General features: G+C 44.3%; 1 protein-coding gene and 1 pseudogene across 4 annotated transcripts in view; one reads left to right on the forward strand and one right to left on the reverse strand.

Annotated features, from left to right (window-relative positions):
* The window catches only part of LOC135378856 (zinc finger protein 1 homolog), a 32,689-nt gene extending 12,924 nt beyond the window's left edge, over positions 1 to 19,765 (reverse strand). Inside the window, exons 1-6 of one of the 4 annotated variants that reach the window (XM_064611999.1) lie at positions 19,643 to 19,765; positions 19,083 to 19,137; positions 15,668 to 15,899; positions 14,057 to 14,192; positions 8,087 to 8,210; positions 2,790 to 2,912 (exon numbers count right to left, since the gene is read on the reverse strand). In XM_064611999.1, the coding sequence (XP_064468069.1) occupies positions 2,790 to 2,904 (115 nt within the window). In that variant the 5' untranslated portion in view covers positions 2,905 to 2,912; positions 8,087 to 8,210; positions 14,057 to 14,192; ... (1 more) ...; positions 19,083 to 19,137; positions 19,643 to 19,765. Of the gene's footprint in view, positions 1 to 2,789; positions 2,913 to 8,086; positions 8,211 to 14,056; positions 14,193 to 15,667; positions 15,900 to 19,082; positions 19,138 to 19,211; positions 19,333 to 19,642 lie in introns of those variants that run through there. The other 3 variants (XM_064612000.1, XM_064612001.1, XM_064612002.1) reach the window with 3 other exon arrangements.
* Positions 9,946 to 10,635, forward strand: LOC135391473 (tigger transposable element-derived protein 6-like; annotated as a pseudogene).
* Positions 19,766 to 21,882: the final 2,117 nt, after the last annotated feature.

Genomic DNA, 21,882 nt, shown 5'->3' on the forward strand with positions numbered 1-21,882 from the left:
ATACGCAGATCGGGACATTTATAACGCCGACGAGGCAGGCATGTTTTACAATCTTCTTCCAAATCGAACCCTCGTGGTCAGAAGCGAGCTGTGCTCCAGCCGCAAGGCATCAAGACAGCATGTCACAGATTTGTGCTAACGTAGACAGTTCAGAAAAGCACAGTTTGCTCGTTATTGGCAAATCTGTGCGGCCGCGCTGCTTCAGGAAGCAAGAATGCCTGCCTCTAGTGTACCGAGCAAACAAAAAAGCTTGGATGACACAGGAGCTTTTACCAGTTGGTTACAGAAGTTTGACGACCACATAGTCACAGAAAAACGGTGGGAGGTGCTAATTCTAGACAACTGCACAGCCCACAACGTGCAGCCAAGGCTAACTGCTATCAACTTGAAGTTCCTGTCAGTGAACACTGCCACCAAGAGCCAACCTATGTCATAGCAACTGTAAAGGCACACTAAAAGAAGCGCATCTGTGAGAAAGTCATCCTGAACCTGCAGCGACATGAACTGCTTAAGGTGGATTTGAAGGCTGCTATCGAAATCATAACCGCCTCTTGGTGGCAAGTGATACCACGACCATAAGCAAGAGTTTTTGAAAGGCTGGATTCGTGCACAATGACCGTACCATGCCAGACATCGACACAGCAGACCATGAGGATGTGAACGTTGAAGACGTCTGGCGTGACCTCATCTGAAAGCACGGTGTTTCAGCAGCACACACTTTCATGGACTTCCTCAATGAAGAAGGCGATGAGATCAATGTCTGTGAAGCAGCAACTATGGACGAACAGATCGTAGCAGCGGTGCGTGGTACTGAGGAGGAGTGCTCACCAGAGGACGACTCCGACGACGACGGAACGCCATTAGAAGTGTCATACAAACATGCGTTGGAATGCGTGAGCAAGCTGAAGGATTATTGCAGAGTTCGAGGTAACTCGTTACAAGTAACTAAGTTCCTTTTTTTGGTAACTTGTAACTTAACTCGGTACTTTAGCGCCGTGGTAACTTTCAGGGGAACTCGTTCCTTTTTCAGGTAACTTTGCCAAAGTAACTTAAGTTAAGTTCCAAGTTAATCTTAACTCGCTTTTCACTCACGCCCACATGCTTTCTCTCCGGTTCCTTCATGGCATTTTTTGCCATAAAACGTGATATTCAATCAATGACAGTATTTTATTCAGGAAGTAAGAACCGCTGCCATTGAAATGAAGCTGAACCACTGTGCGCCCACAGGGAGTAAGATGCAAAGCGTTCAAATAGACTTCCACCAGAGAAACATCATCATGACGTTGGTAGACAGACTGAAACCGAAACAAACCAGAAGGAGAGGGCTGGATTCCAGGAACGGGCATTTGTTCGCTGCCTCCCATTGAAAGAAAAGCAGGAACGAGGGTCGAGTCCCTTTAAGGGACCATATCGTAATCCCCTCAAGACCGTGGCTTTCGGGCGCGACCTTGTGCACCTCTAGCTTCGAGCGTAGTTCAATTCTACCAAATTTGTGGCGCTGTCGAACACTATGACGTCATTTGTTTACAAACCGGGAGAGGTCTATTGTTGGACATAAACGAAAATGATCTAAGCGTGTTGCACTTCTCCGCAGGCAACTCAAGGTCTAACACAACTGCTCACGCGCGCTGCACCTGCGTAATGCTATTTTGTGTCCGAAGTAACTTGGAAGTAACTCGTTCTTTTTTTTAAGTAACTGCGAGTTACATTTCAGGCTGAAGAACTTCGTTATTAACTTAGTTACATTTTTCACACGGGAACTTAACTTGTAATGAGTTCTTTTTGGCGGGTAACTTCTCAATCTATGGATTATTGTGCTCAGAACCGCCTAAAGGATGAGGTGCTCAAGCGTCTGTTCATTGTCGATGACATCGTGGTCCAGAGAACCATTGCGGGGTTGCAGCAATCGAAACTAACCACATTCTTCCACTCTGGTTGACAGCATAGTAAATGCCCATCTAGCATCAACTTTTCGTGTTATTTAGTGTCATTTAGTGTGACGTGCTTGAAAGGTGGGGGATTTCAATGAGGGATGCACATTTGTTTTTAAAAAATTAATGTTTTGGTTATAATGCGGTACTGGTTATAGTTAGGGCCTGACTTCTTCGGGTTTTATTTTTGGCCAAATTCGGGTGGTAAATATCGGGTGATATTTTTCATTTGAAAATTCGGGTGTATTCGGGTTAAATCCCGTTACGGCATATTCTGTCGTCAGGAATTCAGGTGCATTCGGGTGATTTTTTTTTGTTTAATAAAAATTTGTCTTAACATGGAACTAATGTTTAGCAATGTTATCAAACTTTATTTTAATGCAGCTTATGAGTGCGCCACGCGACCCGGATGTCTTTGAGTAGATTCGGGTTAAACCCCAATTTTACAGATTTTGTTCCAGGGGTAAATATCGGGCGGATACGTGTTTAACCCTAAAAAGTCAGGCCCTAGTTATAGTGCTGATTTTCGATGCATCTGCGACATACGTTAAAGCGGTCTACACTGTACACGATTTTGTAGCTGCGATAGAGCTTTCCTGTCGATGGACAGGGGTCGCACATCATTTTTGTCGCCTGTCGCTCGTTATGAGATCAAGCCTCTAGATTTGAGAGAATATGTATGTCGAATTCTACGTGAACATCTACCCCAGGGCATGTTAACCTAATTTCTATTTCGAGATCTTTTTTTCTTTTTCGAGCGCTTCCATTCTCCTTTAAACACCTTGTTGCATCTGTATGTTCTGTCAATAGGTGTCCTCAAGCTCAAGTAAATGTCTCAAGTATCGAGAAGATCCTCACCTGGAATGTTGTTCGTTATAACTTCATCCTTGTTCCCATTGTCCTGCAGCAGCAAAACGAAGTTGCTGTCCAGAGGCACTAGCTCAATCAAGACATAGCTCGCACTTGCAGCCATTAATGGATCTGGGGAATGAGAGCATGTGGCCTCAGAAACAGACACTGCATGGAAAACTCACATCCTGAATCCAGGAGAATCAGATCAGATGTAACCTTTAAGGCGCACTAGACAGCTCTACGAATTGCATACCTCTCTAGACAGCTCTCCAATTATTATGCTCCATGAAAGAACGTAGCTCACGATATCCAAATATGAAATTCTTTTGCTTCTAGCGAGCGTCTTTACCATGAAACGATACCATTCAGAGGGCATAATCGGCGTGAGTCTCTCCTTCCCACTCGGAGAGCACCTACGTCACACATCTCGCACGTGTAACTCGATAAAGATAAACATGTAACTCGATAAAGGTTTCGGATTCCTAGCCAATGACGGGCCTGGCTTTGCCATCTTTGCTAAATGTCACTAGGGGAAACGAATCACACTGCATTAAAAAAAAGTGCACTTTGCATACCTGTTCATTTCCCCTTTTTAAAATGGCCCCACAGCACGTAAAAAAGTTAGTGTACACGTTCCTAGTCTGTCCAAAATTAGGATATACCTCAGCCTTGGTGGGTCCACCTCAACTGTACTTACCCGCTAATATGCAGGCTGTTCAAAACAGAGCCGCCAGGTTTATAGTTGGTGATTTCTCACGTTCGTCTTCAGTTACCGTAATTAAACAAGAAGTTGAGCTTCCCGATCTCGATAAACGGCATTTGCTTGCTAGGATATCACTCTTTCACAAGTTTATTTGTAATGTTCCCCCTGGTATTTCTCCTATAACTCGCACTACTGTAATTTTTCCACAGTTTGAACATCAACTGAAACTACAACGCTTCCATTGTCGGACAAACATGTTTTCTAAATCATTGTTCTGCAACTATTGCCTCGTATCTTCCCTCATATCCTTCCGTAATCGCATATTTGACTTCATAAGCATCGATCAAGTTTCATCAATATATGCGAGTTTGGAGACTGTTGTAGCCAAGATATGTTTATACAGTTGAACCTCTCAATAACGAACGTCGATTTAACGAAATCCTCTGTTTAACGAAAAATTTTCGTTGCACGAACGCATCCCTATAGACGCCAATGTATTTTTGCATTCGATTTAACGAAATACATTCGTTTGGTCACCTCTATTTAACGAAATTCTGCGCAATGCTGCTTCTGCGCGTGTCTTTCCCCTTCACCACGAAGAAAAGGAGGAGAAACCTTCCCTCTCTGCTGTCCTTATGCGAGTTTTCGTTGGTTACTTCAGTTGTCACGTGCTGTAGGCACGAGCGTGCCGACATGTGCGTCTCCGCCGCCGGTAATCATTGCGCCGACGCTGTTTCGAAACCGGCGTGAGGGTCTCTTCGCACCTGTTTTCGGACCAGAAAACACGCATTGCTGACATCTCGCGAAGTCTAATTTGCTTGTGTTGATGAAGACGACAGTACGTTGCGGTTTTGTGCCTTTTCATTACTTGTTTTTGTTCGCGCCGCTGATGCTGACGGTGGTAAAATGGGCATGATGCCGCTGCCGTTCAAGGTTCCATCGGCGCAGACGTTTACGTGACATGTACCCGTTTCTCGTTCTTTTCGGCGGTGTACGGTTGTTCTTTCCGGACGTCATGAGTGCAAGTGAACCAACCAAGAAACTTCGATACGCGATCGCGTAGGAGAAAGCAGTCGAGGTCATCCGGAGTTACGAAGGTTATGAATGCTCAGAACGATATTGTGCACAAATTACGCGTTACCTAGCGTTATGTAATGAATAAAGCTTGATATTTTGTGCCCTTCTTACCTTAGTACCTGTTTTATGACAAATGACGTTTTGCGGTACGCGCGGCGCTGGTAGTGTGGCGGCCATCTTTGTTTAACTTGGCGTGTTCCATTTAACGAATATCTCGATTTAACGAAACAAAGAGCCAGCATTTACAAATTCGTTATATAGAGGTTCAACTGTATTGTTTTCACATTGATGTGTTTTTTGGAGACGTTTTCTTTTTGCTGCACCAGTATCATGCACTTCTCTTGTTTCCAAATATATTGTGATTGGTGTTCTTTATGCTAGGATTGTGTGTGTAAGTGTACACCAATTGCTTATGTTATTCTGGTATCAGTACTGTCTCTTGACCTTTGGGGTATCTTGAATAGATAAATAAATAAATAAAATGATGAATAGGGCCTTGAGTGTTTGGGTTTTATGTTATTTCGAAAATCGTGTGTTATTTCACCAGCCTTAAAACAGTGTAGGTGCAAGGTAACCAGAGGTAAGCACGCAGAGAAGAGGAGTTGGCGGAGACGAATGCACACTGCACTAGCAACTACAGTAAATCCCTTTAAGAGGAACTTGGATAAGTGGAAGAATTGAAGAAAATTAAATTTGCCTCCCACAGACGCAAGGTACTGCATGTACCTTTTAGCGGAACTGGATTTCGTGCCAAGCGCCGCTTAAGTGGGTTTTTGATTTCTGGCCATGTGATCCTCCACCCTTGGAGGCAGTGGAAAGGTGGTGTTTAGTATCCATTTGTCTTGCACCGTAAGGGCCCTCGCGAGATTCAAATGTCGAAGCCACGCAAAGCTGAGGACTTTCGCTTTAGCCGAGAAATCAGAGATAGTTCAATGTGTGGGAAGCTATCCGGGACAGCAGCAATGAAGAGGTACGGCATTCCCAAAAGCACACTGTCACATCTGCTGTCGTCAGAGGATACCATTCTGGCGTCACGAGACGCAAATCCTTTTAAGCCGTCGTGTAAGCGTGTGTGTGCAGCACAGCACGTGAACATGGAAGAAGCTCCTTTGCTATAAATTTAAGAAAGCCAGAGCCTCGAAGCTGCCACTCATAGATGCCATAATTAAGGAGAAGGCGCCAGATATTGCTTTGCATCTCCGCTGCACAGATTTCTCAGCTAGCGATGGGTGGGTGATTTAAGAATCGCCACGGACTCGTTTATCAGTCTGTGGTAGGCGAAAACACGGATGTTCCCCGTGACGTTTGCGAGGACTGGCAAAGTGGACGTTTGCTGGAGCTGCTTGACCAGTATCAACCTCAAGACGTATACAATGCCGACAAAACTGGGTTCTTCTTCAAAGTTTTGCCAGACAAGACATTTCACTTCAAGGGAGAACTTTGCTGTGGAGGAAAGCTAAGCAGGGACAGGATAACTGTTCCGCTCGGGACCAACATGGACGGATCTGACAAGCTTGTGCCGCTGGTGATTGGAAGATCTAAAAGAACGAGTGCTTTTAAACCCATTAGGAGCTTTCCAGCACTGTATCGAGCAAATTCGAAGGCATGAATGACTTCTTCAATTTTTGAAGAGTGGCTGCATCTGCTGGACAGGCAATTCACACGCAAAAATTGGCAAGTGCTATTGATCGTTGACAACTTCCCTGCCCACCCAACAGTTGAAGGCCTTAAAAGTATCAACTTGCTGTTTCTGCCCCCAAACACGATGTGTGTTTCTCCAGCCATTTGATCAAGGGTTAATACAGAATGTAAAGACCTTGTATAGAAAAATGTTGCTCAAGAGGATCATTCTGTGCACGGAGAATGGTTCGAGCTACAAGATAGACCTGCTTGGAGCTGTGCACCTTCTGTGTCATGTCTGGAAAAATGTGGAGTAAACTACTATAGTAAATTGCTTCAAGGATGCCGGCTTTTGTTCCCAAGAGGACAGAATGACAACAGCAGTGGATGAAGATAACAAACTGGAGCTAAAGCTTCCCAGTACAACAGGGGGGACACTGGCCGATTGTACAGAAGTTGACAACAACGTAGCTGCTTGCCACTATGGTGAGCCACAGGGTGAGCTCATTTTATTCGTTGCAGAAGAGGTCGTAGCGAAAAACAAAAAATGTTTTGGGGGTCACTTCGATGCTCTTTTACAACTGCTGATACTCTAAGGAAGTTTTTTGCATCAGAGGTAGGTTGTGAATTGTACATGTCATTGTTATGTCAGATGACTGACTTTGTAACGGCCAAACGCTTTCTAAAAGCCAAGCAAACCACTTCGCATGATTTCTTCTGCAGCTAACAGCATAGTTGTGTACATGTAAATAAACTAGGCTACTTCCCAAAATGCATATTGTTTAAGGATTTGTTTTAAGGATTTGTAAGTAGATCCTGTTAACAGAAAGTAGTTGTTTCTTTTTTGTACTCATCCACTTACCACAATCCAACCACCTACATTGCATATTGTTGCAAAGGTAATGACTCCTTATACCGCTTATGGCAGCATTTATCAGAAATTCAAAATGAACAATAACTGTTGAGTGATAAAATGTAAAAAGATGCACTGACGGTTAGGTGGAACTCTCATTAAGTGGAACCAATTCTTGCTTTTCTAGGAGTTCCACTTAAAGAGATTCTACTGCATGTTTCTCCGTACTGTTTAAGAGAACCAATCTTCTCCTATAGTAGGGAGACCTCGTACTGTACCTGCCTTATGACCTTAATGACACTTATTACTCATGCTGCTCTGCTTTTCTGCCTCTGGGCTTCTATTATCAAACCCTTACTTGCAGCAACATCGGGTGCGTTAAGTAGGCGCCCCTCTTTTTGTCGTACCCTAATCGGGAGTATGAGGCACCTGGAGCGGTCACAGTGAAACAGTGAAAAGCCGTAAACCGTAAAGCCGTAAAGCCTGGTAAACAGTGAAAAGCAACTCTGGAGCGCTACACTGCTCGCTCGCTGATGTCACTTTCTGTTGTCTGCTCATGCAGTGCACAGATGGAGATGTTGGAAGAGACGACAGAGATTGTGAAGACTTTTCCTTAGAGCAGCGAACGAAATGGAAAAGATGGGAATTTGTAAAACACACAATAGGGGCTATTTACTGCGAAGGTGACTGCATTAGAACACTGCGTTTCCCACGAATAAGTACCGATATCTGTTTGGAAGTTATCCAATAATAAAAAGCGTGACAACAGCTATAAAAATATTACAGTTTACTGAAATCGGAGCACTCGGTAACACAGGACGTCCGTATATTTCCGTGTCACGGGATAATCTCAAGCTCCCGGATGTATGTCGTCTGCTTCCATGCACCGAAATGAAACGGGAGCACGAATAGAGGCTCAGAGTCTCACACTCCCGGGTGCACGAGCAGCACTTGTGTCGCGTTAAATGAGTGGGGTCTCAAACACTCGCACCCAGGGGTGCCTATTTAATGCACCCATTGCCGTGGTGTGGCTGTTGTTATGGTACCTACCTCCAATTTTCCCTGACTTCAGCTGCTTTTTGGAAACTTCCCTGACAGTCCCCGGGGGTCTTTTCCAGTCACATCGAAGCTCCTCGACAATTCGGGTTTTCCAGGTTTGTAGACACCCTTGTTACTGCAAAAAATAACTGGTTACAATTACAAGTTACTTGTCACTTAGTCGTACACTAATCATGTTGCACAAACAACCGTTGGAGATGAAGTACGGTCCGCACTTCCTTGGTTGCCATCCGAAATGTTGTGTCAACATTGTATTTAAAGGTAGATCACATGGTGCACGTGTTTATTACTTGAAACGTACGGTCTTGCAACACATGGAGATTTAGGTTGGGAAAAAAAGTGGGACACTAATTCCAGGCAACCGTGTCGCGAGCAGTACTTAAAGCACATTTGCGTGCTTTTAAGGCAGACATACAAAATGTATGCATTAAAGAACTACGTGAATGAGTAAAATAAGGTAACATTTTTCCTCAAGTTTGATGGAAGACACACACACAAAAAAAAAGTAGACAGCACAGTGCTGTCCCCAAAACGTAAGAAAATGTTTGTGTGCTCGAATTTACACCAGCCTGTTCTACTTTTATCTTGACGTGAATTAGCTTTCCCGTCTGCCTGTCATCTGCCATCTTCTCATATGCTGCACGGTAATGAACACTCTCTGCACAACCATCTGGTCTCGAAGGAGGCAGACACGCGTTTGCAACCGTTATCTGCTCTTCAATAACGCGACTGCCTAGTGTTTTCTTTCCGTCTAGTGTTTTGTGGGTCACCCGCTCAGTTGCACGTTCGGTACGCTGTGCCGCAGCGTGCATACACGTTTGCGAAGTTACCTTCAATGAAAAAATTATTATTTGAGTTTAACAAAAAGTACCTCTGAGATTTTTTTGCTACATCTTGCTAGGAAGACGGTGCATCGAATGACACCTTGATCATCCCGACTTCCTCCGATCGCATTTTTCGGTAAAAAATGTTCATTTTGTTTAATTTTTACAACTTCCCGATTGGTGGGGTTGGATTTTTTTTGTGTTGAAAGCACAGCACCGGGGCTATACGACAAAAAAAAAATTGGAAGAAATTCTGAAATTTTATAAGTGGACTCCCACTAAACGAAACACGGCTAAACGGAACACCGCGGGCTGCTTTGGTTGGTTTCCTATATGCACAATGGTAAAAATCTCCGGGTAATTGTAACATATAATTCTGCATAGTTCGGTTAAACGGTCACTTTGAATTCAACGACGACGCCCGATGAACGTCGAAGAAGACTGTCACCGGCCGCCACACAACAATGAAGCCTGTGGCTAGTGACTCTAACTGTGGCTAGATGCGAGCCGTAGCACAATCCAATCCGAATTTTTCAGTCAGCGAATTTCATTCAAGAATTTTCCAGTCAGTGGACCCATTTTAGAAGAGAAGGCAAGGGAGATTGCTTCCCAGCTGGGTGTCGACGAAAACTTTAATGCGAGTGACGGCTGGCTGAGTCGCTTTAAGAAGCAACGTGGCCTCCTGTTCAAGACGCTTTCCGGGGAAGCTGCTGCTGTCGACAGAGACCTTTGTGCCTATTGGCAACAGGGCCGACTTCAAGCAATTCTACAAGAGCCACAGGACATTTTCAACGTGGACGGAACGGGATTATTCTATGAAGCACTTCCAAATAAGACTCTCACTTACAAAGGTGAACCGTGTATTGGAGGAAAACGAAGCAGAGAGCGGATTACTGTGCTTGTGGGTGCAAACATGGACGGTAGTGAGACGTTGAAGCTTGCTGTTGTGGGAAAAGCAAAGCACCACGCTACTTTCGAGCTATATCTTGGTTGCCTATAACATACCGCTCAAATTCGAAAGCATGGATGACACAGACAATCTTTGAGACCTGGATGCGAGAAGAAGATATGAAGTCCACTATGAAGGTAATCTTCATAGCGGACAACTGTCCGGCCCACGGTCAGGTGGGTGGACTCAAGTCCAAAAAGCTTGAGTTTCTGCCAGCGAATGCAACGGCTGTCGTTCAGCCCATGGACCCAAGGTGTCATTCAAAACCTTAAGGTCCTCTACAGGCGACAGCTTCTTCATCGGATTCTGCTGTGTGCAGATAATAACAAAGACTATGCCATTGACTTGCTCTCAGCGCTTCACATTCTGACAAATGCGTGAGGCACAAGTGAAACCACAAACTGTGCAGAACTGCTTCCATCATGCAGGCTTTGTTCCAAGACTTGAGCCCAGTACACAACACTCTTTGTGATGATGATGACTCTGATGCTGACACAGTATTCAGTGAAATTGCTGGCACCACCGCTTTCACACGAGAAGAATATGAAATGGTGGATTCGAGCCTAGCCACGTGCCAGGAAGAGACGCTGGAGGAACTGATTGCAGGGGTGCAGAATAAGGACAGCAGCTCCAGTGACGACGATGACGATGATGATGAAATGGAGGACACTGTACGACCGACAGTGCCACATCATGAGCAGACCCTGAAGTTTTCGGGTTTTATATTTTTCCAAATTCGGGGGGTAGAAATCGGGTCAATAAATTGATGTCGAAAATTCATGCAAATTCGGGCAGAAAAATTACCATCAGACTGAGTTCGGGGAGAAATCGGGCATTATTGTAGAATAAACGTTCACTGGTACCGTTTATCCAGAGTGCCAGAAGTAAGGGACAGTCGCATATTTTGTGAGAAACTAGTATGTCGATGCCTTGAGGTGCCTAGCCTAGGTGCAGTTTTGCAGGTAGAAATCGGGTTTAACCCTAGATAGGTGAACCCCAATTCGGGGTGCAAATTCGGGGGAAAATCGGGTTTAACCCTAAAACATCAGGGTCTAATCATGAGGCAAAGGATGCTGTGTTAAGCGGTATGTGAAAGTTTACTTCTTTTTTTTTTTACCACGTGTTATTATTATCGAAGTAACTCTTTACTTTTTAGCTGTTACTTGATTACATTTTCGGTTGAGTAACACGCAATGGTAAGAAATTACTTTTGTCAAAAAGTAATAGTAACAGCCTAACTAACAGTAATAGTAATCAATTACCTTTTCAGGTAATAACGTGCACAAGTCCGCTCCCTGCTTCCGAGTTTGCTGTATTGGCGAACTGTTACTTGTGGCAATGGCCAAACAAACTTTCTGCTCAAACAAGGCTGCTGAACTGCACTAATCGCCACCTGGGTAGTTTCATTTTAAATCGAACAACGTGTGAAAGTCTACTTTTTGTTTCTTATTTTTTAGTCTTATTTTTCTTATTTTTTCTTATTTTTTAATCTTATTTTATTAATATTTTTATTTTTATATTTTTTATTTTATTATTATTATATTATTATTATTATATTATTTTATTTATTTTTAATTTTATAAATTAATAATTTTATTAATTTATAGTCTTATTTTTTAATTCGCTCAGAAAAAATATATGTTAGAGGACAGCTCAAACGACGCAAATTGCGCCACGTGCGACGCTCGTGCGTGTAGTAGTTTCCGCGTAGGAGAGGGGGAAAGTCTGATGCTGCTTGAGCACGCTTTCTTCTGGACCGACTTTGACGGGATCTAGCACCGCTAATTTTATGTCTACGAACTGGAGGTTTTTTGTGATTATAGGCTGCACCATAGACACTGTCGACAGCCACCCACAGAACTCTGAGGGCCACAGATTTTCTGTTAAAAAATGCCAAACTTGGCATAAACGTTCAAAAAGGCCAAACTTTGTTACCAATTTGCTTCATGACAGAACATTTGAGAACATCGAGCTTAGTGCCATTCGATAGGACATTGAAAGAGCTTTCGTGTTGTATAGAGCTCATTTTTCTCAGCCCAGTTGTTTCTGTGTTATTAGCTTGAGAATCACACATGGTAGGCGAAAATTGCAATGTTGCATCTTAGTTTTCTCATAAATGCCATCTTCGATTTCCTTGATTATTTTTCAAAAGGTGGCGTCATGTCTCTACTTTAGACGCCAAGTGAGACAATCTTTTATTTTTGCCTGAGAGACGCGCAGCGATTTTTTTTGTCAGGCAAGGAGCACGAGGCTGCGGCCTTGCGCGCCCCATCCACGAGCACGCGACCTTCAACATCTTCTTTGCTACAAGTGTCCCGCTGACGGAGAAATCAATGACCACACCACTGCGTGAGCTTGTTGTGGTGTCCCCAGAGCATCACTTTACGTTTACCCAATGGCCTCCCAGTTCCGTCAGGCTCATTCAAACCGTGGGAGAGTACATGAGTTGCCTGTGCGCCCTTGACGAGAAGCCCCACTTCGACGAACATGCCGACAAAGCAGTGAGAAGAAAAGAAGCGCTTCGTAGAGATCTTTATCCACTGGTAACATCTTAGCTTTTGTTTCAGGCTGCCGCCAGTCCCCCAGAAAGTGTGAAAGTCACATCCTTTTCATTGGTAAAAGAACGAAAAACGGAAGTTTCGAAAAACGTAAAATGTGCCCATTGCGAGACCCCTGCAGGTTGTGGCGGCCACCATTGGATTAGCATCATCCGATAGCTTTACACATGTCCTTTCACATGATATAAAGTGAATGGGTTCAAGCGCTTGGATGCCACAAGGACTACTGAAGACCACACCGAGGGTTTAAGGTACGGCTACCAGCAGCGCAAAGTACCGGCATAATTCTGCCCCTGTGGAATAAATCGTGAAAAATATTCCGGCTTTTTAGAAATAATTAAGATCGAACGTGCAAAATTTTCGCGTACCACTCGTGGTTTTGCGATACTAGGTGGACAAAGAATGCGCTTGAACCCAGTCACTTTATATCATGTGAAAGGTCATGTCTAAAGCTATCGGATCCAATGGTGGCAGCCACCACCTGCAGGGGTCTTGCAATGGGCACATTTTACGTTTTTCGAAACTTTCGGTTTTCGTTCTTTTACCAATGAAAAAGATGTGCCTTTCACACTGCCTGGGGGACTGGCAGCAACCTGAAACAAAAGCTAAGATGTTACCAGTGGATAAAGATCTCTACGAGGCGCTTCGTTTCTTCTCACTGCTTTGTCGGTATGTTCGTCGAACTGGGGCTTCTCGTCAAGGGCGCACAGGCAACTCATGTACTCTCCCACGGTTTGAATGAGCCTGACGGAACTGAGAGACCATTGGGTAAACGTAAAGTGATGCTCCGGGGACACTACAACAAGCTCACGCAGTGGTGTGGTCATTGATTTCTCCGTCAGCGGGACACATGTAGCAAAGAAGAAGTTGAAGGTCGCGTCCTCGTGGGTGGGGCGCGCAAGGCCGCAGCCTCATGCACCTTGCCTGCCAAAAAAAATCGCTGCGCGTCTCTCAGGCAAAAATAAAAGATTGTCTCACTTGCCGTCTAAAGTAGAGACATGACGCCACCTTTTGAAAAATAATCAAGGAAATCGAAGATGGCATTTTTGAGAAAATTGAGATGCAACATTGGCAATTTTCGCCTACCATGTGTGATTCTCAAGCTAATAACGCAGAAACAACTGGGCTGAGAAAAATGAATTCTAAACAGCACGAAAGCTCTTTCAACGTCCTATCGAATGGCACTAAGTTCGATGTTCTCAGACGTTCCGTCATGAAGAAAATTGGTAACAAAGTTTGGCCTTTTTGAACGTTTACGCCAAGTTTGGCATTTTTTAACAGAAAATCTGTGGCTCTCTGTTCCGAGTTCTGTGGGTGGCTGTCGACAGTGTCTATTGTGCAGCCTATAATCACAAAAATCCTCCAGTTCCTAGGCATAAAGTCAGCGGTGCTAGATCCCGTCAAAGTCGGTCCAGAAGAGAGCGCGCCCAAGGAGCCTCCGGCTTTCCCCCTCTCCTACGCGGAAAATACTACACGCACGAGCACCGCACGTGGCACGATTTGCGTCGTTTGAACTGTCCTCTAACATATATTTTTTCTGGGCGAATTAAAAAATACGACTTTCATACGTTGTTCGATTTAAAATGAAACTACCCACCTGTGATTCGCCGCATATCATTGTGGCACTTGCCTGTGATGTTCCTCGACTTCAGCTGATTTTTGACGAATTCCCCAACAGATCAGACATGTCCAATCGAATCAAGGTCCCCTGACAATTCCTGGCTTTCCAGACCCCCAGGCACCCTCAGATTGATGTGCCAGACGTCCTGCAGGGAGATAACAAATAAGACGTTTCCCCAAACCAAGATTTAACACGCATTCCTCTCAAAGCATCTGCAGCCCTCTAACTAAAATAGTGTGGGATAAGTGGAAAATGATGTGAACCTATGTAGAACATATCAACTCCTCATCCTTTTGATTTCTGACCTACGGTCAAGCTAAACTGTCGAAGGTCAAAAGTCCAAATGAGGTGATATTTAAGGCGGTCTCATGCATTCAAGTAAACATTCGCTTCCAAAAAGAGTTGTCTGCACCATCACAAAATTGCTTTCTTCGCTTTGCTTTCCTGACACACTTTAAGGAAGTAATGTACTCTGCACAAGAATGCAGAGCATGCTAGCAAACGGCAAAGCCATTATTTTCGTTCGCAGGGATTTGGAAAACTGCAAATAATACAAAAATAAGCACAACACGTACAATGCTTGAAATGAAAACACAAATAATGTTTGTCAAAACTGTTGATTGCAATCAATTGCCCGACTGTTACTGCAAGGAATCATATCATTTCGGCCCAAACATCGCGGTAGGGCATGCCGAGAGAAGCGATTTTGTTCCGTGTCCCACAGATTCCCATGCACTGGAAATTTGACAAACTTTATATTCACAAAAAATGAGTGGATTGCACCAGGGCTTCAAAAATATGTCATTCCCTGCACAAACTCAAGGGGATCACACCTGTACCTGCTTCGTGTAGAAATTAGAGGGATTTACAAAAACCCCGCCAACAAAAATTCCCCAAAGACTTTCTGAGGAAGTGAATCCTCCTTAACGTTGCTCGGAATCCTGCCTCATCTGTCAAGCCATTTACCGGGAGTCACAGTCTAAAATATTTTCTATAGCTGAGCAATCGAATTTACAAAAAAAAAAAGAAAAGAAAGAAAAATCAGTCGGAGACGGCATGTTCTCGTGATGCGAAAAAGGTTCCGTGGCTGGCTTCTTTGTTTCTTCTTCGCGGCTCACGTGTTGCTTACACGTGCTTCAACTGTGGGGCTGTACGTCACTGGTCACGTGAGCGGAGTAGCATACGTCATGACGTCCTCTCGTTCTGCGACACACTTTTTTCGCAAGGACAAGGATTTTTCAAAGTCGTGCAGAACAGAGCCCTCCCGCTCGCTCTATAGGCCACCTGCGCTGATAATTTTTTTCGTCGGAACTCGTTTTATTCCTTGGAGAACACTCTGCACCAAAAAACTAAAACAATTTTTTTGGGGGGGGGGTTACCTCACTGCTTCTTTAAAGTGACACTATGGACTAAATCTCGTGCTTTCAGAATCCTACCGAAGTTGTGCCACTGAAATCTCCTTGTCTCATTCTACATTCCTGCAAAATGCTCTACGTGATGCGAAAGCTAAGACAATTAATTTTTATTTTTGAGAGCTGTGACGTCATGTCATGCTCGGACGGGGCACCCGACTCTCATCTGGCAACGCTGTCGCCCTTCGCATCTCCCGGGGGGGCTCACCTTTTGCACTCTGTTAGTGGAGCCCCACGTGATGTACCATCTGACCACTCTGACCTTGGCAAAAACACAAAGCAGGGAGAGACATCAGTCCCCTCTTTCGGTCACATGACTTCTTCAGGACGTGACCCTCCCCAGACACCGCCGTCGTTGCTAGGAGACGAGTGTCCTCTGTTGTAGTTTGTGGCCTTATGGTTACGTCACTGGCTCGTTGCGTCATCGAAACTTGTGGAGGCTAAGCAGATTTTCAAAAATTTGCAGAAATGCACAGTGTTCGTAAACAGGATTGAAATTTTGCGTATGGAATCCTTCAGGCACCTTCTTTTCATGGACTAAATAAAACAAAACGCTGTTTTCTCAGTGGCACTTTAAAGGGGCACACAAGTCATTTTTAACACCCAGTTTTCTTCCTATAAAACTGTTAAGTAGGCTAGTAAGATGCACCATGCGAAGTAATTTACACCAGAGTCATAATTATCGCAGAAATTGAATTTAAAATATGCTGCAAAAAGCGACCGTGCGCAACGGTGATGAAGAGCAGTACCAGCCTGTGATCTGCCTGGAACCTCGCGCTGACGCTATAAGGAGAACGCTCGCTGATTGGCCTAGAGAAATGTTGTCTGCTACTCGGCTGTTCGGGGTTCTGATAAAGCCTTTCTCCTTGCTCGGTAATGCTTCGGCCGCTCCTTCTATCCCCAATTCTCTGGGAAAACTGGCAAAACAGGTTGACGGCGGCAAAGGGACAAGGTGCTGACCCCCACTGACCGGCAAACCAGAACGAGTCTCCTTATGCCGTCATCGGTGACTTGGCATCATACCTCCTCATCCTCGTTATAGCTGGAGTGGCGAGTTAAGGGTGAAGGCGCGGAGCTATGTTTATGTGAGTTTTTTTCTGGGAAACAAATTGCACACATCAAAACCTTTTGCGCTATTCTGTATAATGACACACACACTTTCATCAGATGTCTTAATCTGAAATTTTTTTGGATAGCCCTCTGTACTCCTTTAAAGGGGCACTAAACAGCACGCCAACCATTTCCCAATTATGACGCCCTGTGAGAGAGTGTGGTTCACAATATCCAAAGATGTAATTCCTTTGCTCGTAGTCAGCATATTTAGCAATAAGCAATGCCATTCAAAGAGCATAATCTGCGTGCAGTGGTCTGCAGACTACTGCACGAATGTCATCTAATTAAATTATTCACGCTTCCAACCGGTTAATCGTCATTCTTTTTTTTTTTTCCAAAATTTGGCTGCACAGTTATGATCATGGCGTACTAGGTCATAGTGACCACGCCACCATCCGCTAGCCCTATGTGGACCACTAGGGGGCACCACTCATCAGATATGTACATCATGATTGGACAGTGCAAATCAGTGCACAGAAGCGTTTCCATGACTGCCCTTGCAGACGACCAGCTCCTAGGAAAAAGTGTAGAATGATGGTGATAATGAAATTTAGAAAGAAGCATCTCTCATGGGACATTCCTCTGCTTGTACAAAAATACTAAGATAAGCTAAAGTACAAATAGGGTTCTTCGTTTTCGGGCTTCATGATTTTTCAAAATCGTGAGTCAAAAATCGGTTGCTACGACCTGTGTTTGATATGCCGACGGGGAATTTTTGGGTGAAACGAAAGGCACATGAGACAAGCCACTGCTGGGACACTGGGGCGAGAAACAATATTTATATTTCCGCTCGGAAGTGGGGCAGTGAATGACTGCAGTGTTCAAACACTTGCATGAGCTCCAAAAAAAAGCTCGTCTTTGGCTCCTGCAGGCGGGGATCACAAAAGGAGGACAAATAAGTTGTCACAAATAGCCCTCTTTGCTGATGTTAGGATTCACTTTTCCGACGGTTTACCGAGAACAAGAAGTTTGATTTTGATTTGATTTTATTTGGTCTTTTCTTCAAGGTAAAAAGTCACAAAAACTGAGTGGTCCCTTAGCAGAGGCTAGTGATGGGTCCACTAAAGACGTCCGTCAATGACATTGGCAACAGTGACAGCAAAAAAAGAAAGACAGAAATGTCTAGAAAAATCACTAAAGTACAGCACATAACCACAAAATACAGTCACTGTAAAATAGAGCGACCATTCGTTGTAATCGGCATATTACGGATTTACCATATATGTATTCGATCCTCCGACAGAATGAAGTCCTGTAATGATTTTGAGAACATCTGGGTGTTTCTTACTTCTATCGGCAACTGGTTCCAAATGCGCACTCCCAAATGCTGAAGAGTCCTGGTACCATAGACATTTTAAGCACTTGAAATGATAAGCTTTTTGAAGTTGAAGCTTAGAAAGTTGAAGGACTGCAAGGATTTCTGGCATGTTTTAGCCAAACCCTCGAAAACTTGTTCGAGGGGGAGGGAGGATATCGTGAAAAATTGGGTTTAACCTGGAAACGAAGAACCCTAAGTACAAAGTACAGTAGAAATTGAGGAAGCAATAATTGGTAGCGACGAGTAGCGCCACCACTAGCCTAAAAATGCAGCGCTGGGAAGAGATGGCGTGGTCGCTATGATCTAGCAGGTCGTGCATAATAATAATGTGCACGGTGACTCCTGATGAACGGCTCGCAGAACGGGGCAACGTTATGAGCCACATTAAACGTAACCCCATTGCTCTTTTAAGGAGATGCTCGTCAAACCTATGTGACAGCGCGCATAATGAATATGCTGAAAACTGGCACTGTGAGTGTGGCAAGCACTGGTCAGTGTGGCAGCCATGGGAAGGTCAATTGCTCAGGGGAGTCAAGAGGAATATCCGAGCTAGAGCCCCGCTCGGGCCCGCCGACCCAGCCCGCGGGCCGGGTTTGTTATTGGCTTGTGCTCTGGGCCAGGCGAGGCCGGGGCCAACAAACATGTTTTCGTGAGTCCGGCCCGACCAGGTCAGACACCTAATTCCACGTAATGGAGGGCTGTTAGCTGATACAGTCGAGCCCGTTTATAACGATATTGACGGGAACGCGAAATCTGATCGTTATATCAGAGTATCGTTAGAAACAAGGTTTCCAGAAATTGCCGCTCGGATTCGCGTAAACGAAGTAGATCGCCACAAGTAGAACGCCGCTGAACATGCGTGTTTGTTGGGAGCACAGGAGCATTTTATCTAGCTTTAAATTGACGCAGCTGTGCGTCGAAAGCTTTTGATAACATAACCACCGATATCGCACACTTCGAACTTCCAGGGTTTTCGAGGGTTGCAAGGCACTTCGTAGACGTTGTTGTTGCTGTGATGAGTGCCACCAAAGTTTCCAAATACAATTACTGAATTTTCAACATTCAGAGCAGAGGCAGGCAAGGTGGTGCAGTGAACCTACAGGCGGTGAGCACGTGGCTGGCACCTCACGAGAATGAAATGACGCATTTTGCGTTGTGCGGTAGAATTGAAGGAAAGAAACGCGAAACTTACCCAAAGTTAAAAAGTTACCTAGAGAAGGAACGCGCTCCTCAAGAAGTTGCTGGAACTGAAAAGAAACGAGTTAAGACGAAAATTACAGAGGAAAGTAACTTAGGAACAGTGACCAGCGATGGCCCGCACCCTTCCCATACTGAACTTCATAATGTCGAGCGTAGAAGTGGCTTGTGGACGGCAAAAGCAGACTGGTGCTCGACCCACTACGTTGTAACCTTTCGCACGAAGACAACTGTCACAGATGCTGTTGCGGCCTTATCTGCTTCCACGCAAGCGCATCCCCGCTTATTACACGTTGCTTGTGTTATATGGATCCATCAGGATACAACTAAGTCACGCGGGAAAATCACAGGTATTCGTTCGCTGATGCTGAACTGAACTGTGTCTTTGCGACAATAAACAAGAGGGGTACGTATTAAGACTATTACGAGTGCGAATGAGGCTTTCCTGTATTCGTGAATCATCGCGACAACGTTGAAATGTATTGAAATGAAATGTTACAAGCAGCGAAAAATGATACCCAAACATCGTGCACTGCAACGAAACGCAGTACTTACCAGTCCTTGAACACCGTTAATTGAATTCAGCATGTAAATTTATTTTGATCTCATTTATTTTACATTATCCATTGTTTATTTAGGGAGACAAAAGCAAAATTACTTCCATATGCAGCTCGCCATTTTGGCACAAGGTAGCCAACACCTTTGCGGGTTTGGCGTCAGAATGGGATGCTTTTATCCATTCAATTTTAGAAATACGAAGTAAAACATAATGCATACGATATTACGATTGAGACTAGGGAACATCCCAGGTGGCGACCTCGTAGCACCATTTTGCATTTGGGGAATGGGAAAAAGTCGTTGGGCGCTAAGTCAGCGGAGTAAGGTGGGTGCCCAAGAACCGGAGTTGCGAGCCAAAAACTCACACGCAACTAGTGCATTGTGGGTGAGGGCGTTGTCGTGGTGGAGAATCCATCCCCTTCCACAATTCAGGACACGCTGTACACGCTGTCTCTCACTCATACCTCCACGTAGAAAGCTGCATTCACAGTCTGGCTTCCAGGCGCGAATTCGTGGTGCACAATTCCGTGACAGTCAAAGAAAACCGAGCCTTAGGCTACATCAAACGGAATCTGCGCCTTTGTCCTCCTCACGTTCGCCTCCGGGCTTACGAAACTTTCGTAAGACCCAAGGTTGAATATGCTTCCGCCATTTGCCCCAAGAACACATGTAGTGACATCCTTGGGATAGCCTAAGCGCATCATTCACGGACGGGGTGACGTCCTCAGGAGGGTCAAATTTGATCCTCAAATCGTCCTCAATGTGTCAATTTGGCGCTATACCGCGTCCCCACTGTATACTCAGAATGTTCACAGGCCATCCTTAATGACAATTTTAGGACAGTGTGATGGCACATCAGGGACAAACTCTAGATTCCTTTTACTGTACCCTATTTGTTTTTGTCTGAGACCACTACATTCTGTTTCACTTATTACTGTCCATTTGTCTTGATAAGCCACGATCTCTATGTATAAAGGCTGGATAGCGGATGGGTGAGGGTATCGAAGGAAAGGGTACGCCAGCTGGTTAACCTTTTCAGTGACTTTCATCTTTCATCGTTAATTTCTTAGGCAAATTGAGGCCTTGTATGTATTTGTCCCTTCTATGTTGTTCCAGCCTCAGAACATCAGTTCTCTCAAGCCATTACAGCCCATTGGAATGCATGTAAGCTGTGACACGTTTTGCTGTTTGTGAGCGCTTCCCTTGCTGCTTCGCTAAAATTTTGCCACGGATCGCTGCAGAAATCCCTCGTGATTGGATTCCTTACGTTTTTTGTGTGAAATCCCGTCACATACATGTTATTTCCTGTCTATTTTGTACTCGTGTGAGGTCGTGTCCTTCCAATTTTGTACTTTGAACTTCCATTATGTGATTTGCTGGTTTTGTGTGATGTTGTATTTGTTGTGTTACGTTTCCTTTGTCGTCTGTCAGCATGTGCAGCGTGTTGCTTCTCGTGTTTCTCCCATTTCCTTTCTGTTCGGGGGTGTGGAATGCCAGGGAATGTTTGGCACGTTTGTTTATGTAACCACCTTAATATGCTTGGGTATAAACATTATGCTTTGCACAGGAAGTTAAGATATGACTAGTTATGACACGAAATGGCGAACCGCACTAAAGCACTTCCAAAGGACTACAGGTTTTCTCGCTCAATTTAATCCAATGGTCACTCAATTTAATCCTGTGGTCACTCATTTTAATCCCATGGTCACTGAAATTAATCTAATGGTCACTGAATTTAATCCTATGGTCAATCTATTTAATCCTATGGTCAACCAAATTAATTCAGTGGTCAGCCAATTTAATCCGTCCATATCATTACATCTGTCGCCATTGGAATCAGTATAACCCAGTAACTTATGACTACTACTGCACGATAAGTAGATAAATTGCGAGTACTTGGTCATTTCTTACATTGGTATTGCGTCATGAGTTATGACTATGCGAGACTTTATGAGCTTTTCATGACTGTAACCTATATTATAGTCCACGACTCGATTATTTCCGACCACCCTTGTCGGAAATGGTATAATGACATGAATAATGACTATGCGGGATTTTATGAGGTTTTCATGACTATAACCTACCTTATAGACTATAACTGGACTATTCCGGGGTAACCTCATTGCAGAGAGTATAATACCATGATCTATGACTATGTGGGATTTTATGGGCTTTTCATGACTAAAACCTGCATTATATACTATGACTGAACTATTTTGGACTACTCTTGTTGGAAA

Source organism: Ornithodoros turicata, chromosome 1 (genome assembly GCF_037126465.1).
Source record: "Ornithodoros turicata isolate Travis chromosome 1, ASM3712646v1, whole genome shotgun sequence".
Classification (NCBI taxonomy): domain Eukaryota; kingdom Metazoa; phylum Arthropoda; class Arachnida; order Ixodida; family Argasidae; genus Ornithodoros; species Ornithodoros turicata.